The 9,996-nt window shown below is 48.6% G+C and overlaps 1 protein-coding gene across 1 annotated transcript in view; it reads left to right on the top strand.

Annotated features, from left to right (window-relative positions):
• LOC129547364 (polycystin-1-like protein 2) overlaps positions 1 to 9,996 on the top strand; it is a 98,903-nt gene that overhangs the window by 83,731 nt on the left and 5,176 nt on the right. Inside the window, 5 exon segments of the mRNA XM_088830778.1 lie at positions 1,109 to 1,294; positions 2,173 to 2,500; positions 4,962 to 5,095; positions 7,079 to 7,206; positions 9,439 to 9,599. Coding sequence (XP_088686904.1) covers positions 1,109 to 1,294; positions 2,173 to 2,500; positions 4,962 to 5,095; positions 7,079 to 7,206; positions 9,439 to 9,599 — 937 coding nt within the window.

The raw sequence follows: 9,996 nt of genomic DNA on the forward strand, positions 1-9,996 counted from the left end.
GAGACATTTTGTCTCTTCATCTTCTGGGGGAGTCTCTCTGGGAGTCCTCTGACAAGCTCTTGTAAGGACTGGCTACTGTCATTCTGAGGTCCCTCTTCACTGGGGCCTGAGAATTCTCTTTATTATCCTACTGTGGTGAAGCTGTGGCCTGGATCTCATATTTTCGTCCTTCTTGGTTCATTCCTTTGTTTCATGAAACACACTCCCATAGTTTCCATGACAAGGAGACCATGCTTGTGTCTGTGCTTCCACTGGCCAAGCATGTGTGGCTAAAGCAGAGTTGGGGAGCTTGCACAGGAGTTGCATATACAGAACGAAGAATAAGAGGGGTGTGGGCAGGACCCCAGTAAGTCATCCTGAGGTGGGGGGAGGGGCACCAGAATGCATATTCCCAAGCCTGTGCTCAGTAAGGTTATGCATCCCCCACGTGATTCTAACTTCAGGCTTTCTAAACTAAATCTTCGTACCTAATGGCCCTTAGGTCACACTCATCTGTTTACAGGTGAGCTGCACGAGGGCAGGGAACACATCTGTCATCCTTATCGCTCTATCCTCAGCATAGCAACGTGGCAGAGCACCCTCCTTTTTCTGGCTGTGCTGCACAGCATGTGGGGTCTTAGCTCCCCAACCAGGGATCAAACCCGTGCCCCCTGCAGTGGAAGCCCTGGACCACCAGGGGAGCCCCTGGAGCCCCATTTTTAAAAATTCTCTTTAAGAAACATTCAGACAGCATGAAGTCCATGCAGGCACTATTTTAAGTGCTTTATGAACATTAACTTGTTGACTCCATCACAACCCTTTGTGACAGAATTTTCATCCCTACTTCACAGACGAGGAGAAGGAGGCACAGAAGGGTTAAGTCACTTGCGAAGGGCACATGGGTAGGAAATGTCAGAGCTGGAATTTGAACCCAGGCAGAGGCTCATGGCCTGTGGACTTTGCTCCTTTCTGCTGTCCTTATAAGGACAGGCTCCTTTGTCACCAGAGGGGCCAGTGGCAGGTCTACAAGACCTCAACTGTTCTGAGCCATGTGCCTTCCCACATCCTGCCCTGGGCTTGGTAGGAGTTGGGGCTTCTGCCTGATGAGGAGCTGTGCCTCCCTTCCCAGCGTACCTGGGCTTTCTGTGGATGCTGCTGCTGGTTGCCTATGGGCAGAGGGATCCCAGCGCCTATCACTTCAACAGACACCTCGAGCACAGCTTCACCCAAGGCTTTTCAACCGTGCTGAGCTTCGAACAGTTCTTCACATGGGCCAACACCACCCTCGTGAGCAACCTGTACAGTCATTACCCAGGTATTGTCCCCAGCCCAGGATGTGTATTAGCACCTTGCACACACTCCCTTCTTGGAACAGCAGTGGGTCACTGCATCAGCCTTACAGAGAACCAATAACCACAGAACCATATCCTTTGAAGGAGAGACCCTCTGAGGGCCCCTAACCCTCCCTGAATGCAGAGTAGAGAAACTCCTTCTTAGATAACTGAGCAGGAGTTGGCAAGGAGGAAAAGGTGTGGCAGGCAGAAAGGACAACATGAGCAAAGGCAACCCTGAAACACCGAGGCACTACACTTCCTGGAACTACACAGTGTTAAGTGTGGCTGCCTTGTGGGGCAGGAGTAGGGGACCTGTGAGAAGCCAAGCAGAAGAGAGGAACAGGGGCCACATCATGAAGGCTCTGGAAGTTCACAGTTTATGTTTAAGGAAGTGAAGAGCCATTGATAGTTTCTTTGGGAGGCAGTAACATAATCAGTTCTGTGGTATAAACAGCACATGGAAGCTGGAGTAGAGGGTAGGTAGGTTAGGAAGCTGGGGAGAAGTGATGGGACTGATGTAAGGACAAGAGGCAGAGGTGATGAAGAAACGGAGGTGGGAACATCGAAGATGCACTACTGATGGGCCCTGTTGACTCGCAGGATGAGCCCTGAGGGAAAGGACAAACATGGTCTCCAAGGTGACGCCTGGGTAGGGTGTGTCATTCCTCAAGAGAAGTTATGCAAAAAGGTCCATGGTGGGGAGATGGTGATGAATGGTTGAATGTGGTTGGCCATGAACTTCTCTTGGCTGATTCTACGTGGGTACACTGGAGGTCGTGTTAGCATCCAGGCCAAAAAGCTTGGAATGTGTTAAGGTGCTGTTGATGGCTATATTTACCCACGTGTTTCTCATCCCCAGGCTTTGTCACTGATGGGAATGCCAAGCTGGTTGGCAGTGCCCAGATTCGCCAAGTGAGGGTCCAGGAGAGCTCCTGCCTTCTTGCCCCGCAGCTGCAGGCTTTTCTTGGCAGGTGCCGTGCACCATATTCCCTGGATGTGGAAGACTTGTCAGACTATGGGGAAGGCTGGAATGCCTCCGTCCTCAACAACAGCAATGACTTTTCCCAGGCTTGGCAGTACCAGAGCCAGAGCCAGCGCCGAGGATATCCCCTCTGGGGCAAACTCACTGTGTACCGGGGAGGAGGTTATGTGGTCCCCTTGGGGTCTGATCGCCAAAGTGCATCAAGGTAAGGCTCACTTGATTCATGTGCAGCAGAGGAAAAACATTTGCTTGATTCTGACTGACGGGTGCAGCCTTCAAAACAGGGCTGAGCCAAGCTCATTTTATCATTGGTGGGAGGGCCTGGGGGATTCAGAGGCACTCAGGTTGTATATTCAGGCCGCTGAGAACTATGCAGTGTCCAAGTTAGAATAGAAATCCTGCCTCCAGGAGTCTCAGCCTGGTGGCCTCAGTTAGAAACAGTAGAGGGATGGGGAACTCAGGACCACACAAAACACCCACCACCAGGCAAGTAGGAAGTGGTTAGGGCTCTTAAACCTTAACCACGAATTTGCAAGGTCTGAGGTTTTACCTAATCATAAGCTAACATGCTAGCTACTCTGGTGGCTCAGAGGTTAAAGTGTCTGCCCCCAATGCGGGAGACCTGGGTTCGATCCCTGGGTCGGGAAGATCCCCTGGAGAAGGAAACGGTAACCCACTCCAGTATTCTTGCCTGGAGAATCCCATGGACGGAGAAGCCTGGTAGGCTACAGTCCACGGGGTCGCAAAGAGTCGGACACGACTGAGCGACGGAACGGAACAGAACGGAAGCTAACATGCTAGTCTGTTTCATGGATGTTGGCAGAAGACACAAGACTCCTAGGTCAGAGACAAAGGATTTCACTCCTCACAGCAAAAAACAGTAGCAGAGCTTCATGGTGATGGGAGTCAGTCCCTAGGAAGGGCCATGATAGATGCTTGCCCATGCAGGGAGTGACAGTACCAAGGAGGAACACTGTGCATGGAGCACTTTACCCACTGTTTCTACAGTGGCAGAAGAAAGCCTGCTCTTTGTCTGAAGGTGGACGTCACCCCATTCCTTGAAGTTGCTTGCTGCAAACCCAGCGCTGAGATGAGGCTTGGGTGAAGCCCAGCCAGAGCCTTGTGTTTCTGGAACACTAGGCATGAATGTGTGGGGACACTCAGGGCTCACGCACACGGCCTCTCCCAGCACGTTCTAGTGTTGGAGGTTAGAAACCTGGCACTACTCCAGTTAGCGGTGTAGATCCAGGTGAGTGAGTAAACCCGTGTGAACCTTTGGCTCCTCCACTGCATTATTACAACATCAAGGAACAGAGGTAACAAACTCCAAAGGAAAACACCTGGCAGGGTCCCCTGCGATTAAGGACAGGCCAGAAATAGTCTATTTCCACATAAGAGGTGTTTTCCTGACACTCAGAACAACTGACACATTCAGCAGGATGCAAACCCAGCAAAAAAGCGAAAGTCACTCAGTCACATCTGACCCTTTGCCACCCTATGGAATTCTCCAGGCCAGAATACTGGAGTGGGTAGCTCTTCCCTTCTCCAGGGGATCTTCCCGACCCAGCAATTGAATTGGGGTCTCCCACATTGCAGGCAGATTCTTTACCAGTTGAGCTACCAGGGAAGCCCCAAACCCACCAGGGATGGGGCATATTTTAAAACAGGCCCATCGTTACTGCTCTAATAACAGCTATTATTATTAATACTGCATGCATTTCTATTTTATCTTCATAATGATCCCAAGGTATTGGTGTTAACACCACTGCAGATAAGGAAGCTGAGACCTCGAGATGTTATCAGCTTGCCCATGAGGCAGGCAAGTTTTGAACCCAGGTCCCTCTGGCACATGCTGTTCCTACAACACCTGTGAGCAGATCTCTGGGAACTGGTTTTGTGAACTGCCAGCCCAAGAGGGACTGTGGCAGCAATAGCCGCTGCCTGCCTAAGCCCCTAATGTTCTATGTGGCTCCTCTAACACCATGTCCTCAAACTTGAAAATGCATCAGATACTATGTATAAGATTGGGACTTCCCTGGTGGTCCAGACTCCATGCTTCCACTGCAGGGGGCATGGATTTGATCTCTCTGGTCAGGGAACTGAGATCTTGCATGCTACTCCACATGCCAAAAAAATAATAAAAATGAAAATGAAATAGAGAGGCAATAAGGATATATTGTCTAGCACAGAGAATTATAGGCCTCACTTTGTAATAACTTTTAATGGAAGTTATTAAAATCTATAAAAATACTGAATCACTATGCTGTACACCTGAACTAACATTGTACATCAAGTATACTTAAAAAAGATAGACAGAGATGGATAATGGTTAAAACAAACCAAAAAACTACATCATAATCCCTTGGATGGCTCACCAAAGCACAGATTCCCAGGTCCCCACCCCCAGAGATTCTGACTGGGGAATCCGGGGTGGAGCTTGAGAATTTGCATTTCTAACAAGTTTCCAGATGATGTGATGCTAGCAGTCTGGGGACCACATTTTTAGAACCTCTGCACTCCCAGGAGCAGCCTGAAGGTCCTGGGGCATGTGGCGTAGAGCAGAAACAGGGAGGAATCTTGACAGGAAGCGTTGGGCTCCTCCCTGGGCTGAGAGGGCAGCGAGCCCCTGTGTATTGAGACACCCCTAAATGCTCCTCTTCCCACAGAACCCTCCAGTATCTCTTTGACAACACCTGGCTGGACAGCTTGACCAGAGCCGTGTTTGTGGAGTTCACGGTCTACAACGCTAACGTCAACCTTTTCTGCATTGTCACTCTGACCCTGGAGACCAGCGCCCTTGGTGGGCAGGCTTGCCTGTGAACCTATCTGCATGTTCCAGATGATAGACACCCCTCCCTCTGGGCTAGGATTCCCCACCCCCAGGCCAGAGCTCCAGGGCAAAAGGTTGTTTGGACAATACTGCCAAAGGGTCTTGGTTCTGCCTTTGCCCCTAAAGGCAAAGTTTCAGGGCTGCTCCACCCTTCTTTCTGGCTGCCTGTATTTCTCTCTGGCCTGTCTCTCAAGTCTGGGAGACAGTTGGGGTCTGAAGGCAGCTCATGTTCTTGAACTTTCCACTCTCCTGTGTGTGGGGATGGGGGCCTAGCATTGAAGGGCTGGGGAGGGGGTGACCTGGTAACAGATAACTTTACCTAAACCACACTTTACTTGTGGTACCTCAATGTACATTGCAAAAGTTACATGCAACCTACATGTAAAAGTTCATTTTACATCAAATTCTAATACACACATACCAATATATTAAAACATAACTGAGACAAAGTTTTCAAAAATAATTTCCTTAACAACATGTAATACTCTATTTTGTGTTCTATTCTTTCTCTCCATTCCCTGCTTTCCACCCTTTTTTAATGCTAATCATAATCCACTAAAAACACTGATCTAAGTTCTCAGTCAGCTAATAATCAATTTTCCTAAAATCAACCACCTCTTTTTAAAAAATAAAACTTTTAAAACATGACTTTTTTTTTTTTCCTGGCCACTCCTTGTGGCATGTGGGATCTTACTCTCCCAACCTGGCATTGAACCTGGGTCCCCTGAAGTGGAAGCACAGGATCCTAACCACTGGACTTCCAGGGAATTCTGTAAATTACATATTTTAAAAAGTAATATTTGTAGTTCTTTTGAAATTTCAGGATTTTGTAAAGTGAAAAGTAAAAAGCCTTTCAACTTTCATTATCATTCGCTGTCAAAAGTTTCTTTCAAATCCTTTTTGGGGGATTTATTCCCACGCCTTGTAATTTCCTATTTCTTTTTGCCATCTCTTTGGCTGTTTAAGAACCTCTTAAACAGTTTGTCCCCAACACAACCTGATTAATTGATTTTTACAAATGAGAAGCGTGGTGTAGGTTTCTGGTCTAGTTGATTCAGCAGTGGTTTGTATCTCTCCAGTCTGCCATTTTTTGGACTGGCTTTGTCTTTGCAGGCAGTAGCCTTATTAGTCAAATTGGTTTAGGAAAAGACATCAGTTCAGTTCAGTTCAGTTCAGTCGCTCAGTCGTGTCCGACTCTCCGCGACCCCATGAATCACAGCACGCCAGGCCTCCCTGTCCATCACCAACTCCCGGAGTTCACTCAAACTCATGTCCACAGAGTCGGTGATGCCATCCAGCCATCTCATTCTCCGTCGTCCCCTTCTCCTCCCGCCCCCAACCTTTCCCAGCATCAGAGTCTTTTCCAGTGAGTCAACTCGTCGCATGAGGTGGCCAAAGTATTGCAGTTTCAGCTTTAGCATCAGTCCCTCCAATGAATATCCAGGATTGATCTCCTCTAGAATGGACTGGTTGGATCTCCTTGCAGTATAAGGGACTCTCAAGAGTCTTCTCCAACACCACAGTTCAAAAGCATCGATTCTTCGGCATGAAAAAGAATTCTAAAGAAGGTTGAATTTTAGGCATATTGGTTAATAGCTCAATCGATCCCCAGCATTCTCTTTAGATGAAATGGCCTTAAACAGGCCAACTTGGAGTAAATATATGTTAGGCAAGCAGGTGTGCTGTGGCTGGAGGTGATGAGGGCACAATGGCTGGCGCTGAAGGAAAGGGCCAGAGGCCTGTCTTCCACTGCAGCCCCCCTTGTCCCGTCAGATAGACAGCCATTTCTGGCCTTCACCTTTCAGTCCCTTGGTCTGTGGGTTAGAGGACCTCTCTTCTTTTCTGCCAGCGGCCACCCCTCAGAAGGGCTTGAGTTCACTTCATCTCACTGATGACTTCCGGTACTGAGTGGGCATGCGGCCGTGGGTGAGCAGAACATGCTCTGCTTTGCAGGAACCTTCTTTGCACACGCGAACCTGCAGAGCCTGCGCCTGTACCCCTTTGCTGACGGCTGGCACCCCTTCGTGGCAGCCGCGGAGATCGTCTACTTCCTGTTCCTCCTCTCCTACATGGCTGTGCAGGTGAGGGGCGGGCCTGTGGCTCCACCAGCGAGGATGGAGTGGGCGTGCGCCTGCCTGTTCTCTCTCCCTACTCCCCTCTTCCTCAGAGGGGGCCTAAAGAAGGGAGGGGAAGATATTCTGCGTAGCTGTGTGCCATGGCAATCTTCCACATCCCCTGCTGGTCCCGAGGGCTGACCCAGCTCAGGCACCTCTGAGGAACTGAGACTTTTAGGATGGTCCTTCCTGGGTGGTCTCCAGGAATTAGGAAAAATCCCCTTTGCCACATTTACCACCATGTTGCACACTGATCCATAAATCTGGATTCCACACGGTCTCTAAGCACTGCCAATTCAAAATCACCAGTCAACAGTTACCTAATAGCAGTTTCAGTCCCTTCATTTCTCTAACAACATCAAAGGAGGCCCATCCACCACCCAGCTCTCCTCTCCATAGCCCTCACACTCTGCCTGCAGCTGCTTCAGAAAACCTCTCTAAAACTCTTAAATCCTTCTCATTACGCTGCTTAAACAGTTAAAAATCCCTCCATCTCTTTATAAAAGAGGTGAACTTGGCCTCTGACCAGCCAAACACATGTCCTTCTTCCAGAGGAGTGGGGAAGAGGAGGGAAGTGGAACAGACAACACAAGATTCTCTTGCATGTAAGGAAAGAGGCTGAGAGGGACGGCAAGACCACAAACTGTTCCCATTTAACAATAACTCTCCATTCCCCCTAAGAAAACAACTTTTTTTTTTTAATTGATTAGGCATTGAACCCCCTAGTGGCTCAGTGGTAAAGAATCTGCCTGCCAATGCAGGAGCCATGTGTTCAATCCTTGGGTTGGGAAGATTCCCCCAGAGAAGGAAACGGCAACCCACTCCAGTATTGCTGCCTGGGAGAATCCCCATGGACAGAGGAGCCTGGTGGACTACAGTCCACGGGGTCTCAAAGAGTCGGATATGACTTAGCAACTAAACAACAAAGCATTAAACTGAATGTGAAGCTCATCCCAGACAATCTAATAAAGAGGTTGTAAAGACAAAGAAATTTCACTCTTGCATATCTTCAGGCAGATACAAAACCATTACACACCCACTCTTGAAATTAATGTTGATTAATCCTTAAGAGGACTTGGAACACCATTTACACCACTATAGGATTGCTTATACCACTAGTTCAACCTAAGTTCACCTGTTAATTGTGGTAGCCACCTGAATTTGCTAACTGCCTTTACCAAATGAAAAAAATAGACTTCTTCTATGTTTATAACATGAGGTAATTTTCCAACTTGTAACCAAGTGGCTTGGTTCCTACTTTCACAGGGAAACTGGGAGATAAGGGCTCTATCTTCCTTGATGATTATATTTCAAAGAGATGACTCCTTGGCCCTTGAGAAAAAAGTTTCTGACTTTGAATATTGGGCAAGAGAACTGTTTTTGCTTCCCTGGTGGCTCAGACAGTAAAGGGTCTGCCTGCAGTGCAGGAGATTCGGGTTTGATCCCTGGGTTGGAAAGATCCCCTGGAGAAGGAAATGGCAACCCATTCCAGTACTCTTGCCTGGAAAATCCCATGGATCGGAGGAGCCTGGTAGGCTACAGTCCATGGGGTTGCAAAGAATCAGACAAGACTGAATGACTTCACTTCACTTAAGAGGATTGTTTAGCTTTAAAAAGATTTACATACATCTCAGATTAAGGCTTAAGTCAGTTCTTATGTATTGGCTTTTATGTGTGTGTTAGTCACTCATGTCCTACTCCTTGTGACCCCATGGACTGTAGCCCGCCAGGCTCCTCTGTCCATGGGATTTCCCAGGCAAGAACACTGGAGTGGGTTGCCATTTCCTTCTGCAGGGGATCTTTCTGATCCAGGAATTGAACCGGGGTCTCCTGCACTGCAGGCAGATTCTTTACTGTCTGAGCCACCAGGAAAGGTCTTGCATCTCAAAGAGGCAGAGAAAGAATTCACAATTATAAGTTTTCTAAAGTAAATGCTCTTTTGAGGGGAGAGTTTTCTTCCTCCCTTCTCCCCCCACCCCCTTTTTTCTGCATCTGAGAGAATTAAGTGCTTTTTTATTAGATCCTGTACTTTCTCTTAAACACCCACAAATCCTGCAGCCCTGACTGATGATGGGAACAGGTGAGGTCCATGCACAGAATTGGGGAGAGGCCCCTGCTGCTCTACGCATGTAAGGCCAGGGCTCTGAGAAACCCCTTGGGATCCACAGCCTTTATTAGAACCTCTGGCTCCTTTCCCAGGGCAAGCTCCTGCGGAAGCAAAAGTGGTGCTATTTCCACAGCAAGTGGAACGTTCTGGAGCTGGCCATCATCCTGGCCAGCTGGAGTGCCCTGGCGGTGTTTGTGAAGAGGGCCGTCCTGGTGGAGCGCGACCTCCAGCGCTACCGAAAACACAGAGAGGAGTAAGTGGCTCTGTCTCAGCCCCCAGCTCCCACCACTTACACTGACGCTGCTGCCTCCAGCTCTGAGTGGCCCAGAGGGAGGCTTCTGAAATCCTGCTGGCCCTCAGAGGGTCCAGGGTTACTCTTTAAAAAATAATTCTAGCTGTAGCACTTAGCTTTGGGGTCTGAAGCATACACAACTGGAGAGGACTCGAAGACAAAAATAGCACCTTTTGCAAATCTTACTATGCACAGGACTATGTGACACTCTGTAAGGTCCCTTTGGGGGCAGGGTCTTTGCAAGTATTAGTGCCCAGCCAACCCACATCTGCTACTATTTACCAAGAGTCCACTCTGTGCTGTGCAGGAGGTACTAATCATTTGGATCCTCAGGAGAACCCATGGAGGTAAATGTTGT

The sequence above is a fragment of the Moschus berezovskii genome, chromosome 22 (genome assembly GCF_049115385.1).
Source record: "Moschus berezovskii isolate FMDL1 chromosome 22, NW_MosBer_1.0, whole genome shotgun sequence".
Classification (NCBI taxonomy): Eukaryota; Metazoa; Chordata; class Mammalia; order Artiodactyla; family Moschidae; genus Moschus; species Moschus berezovskii.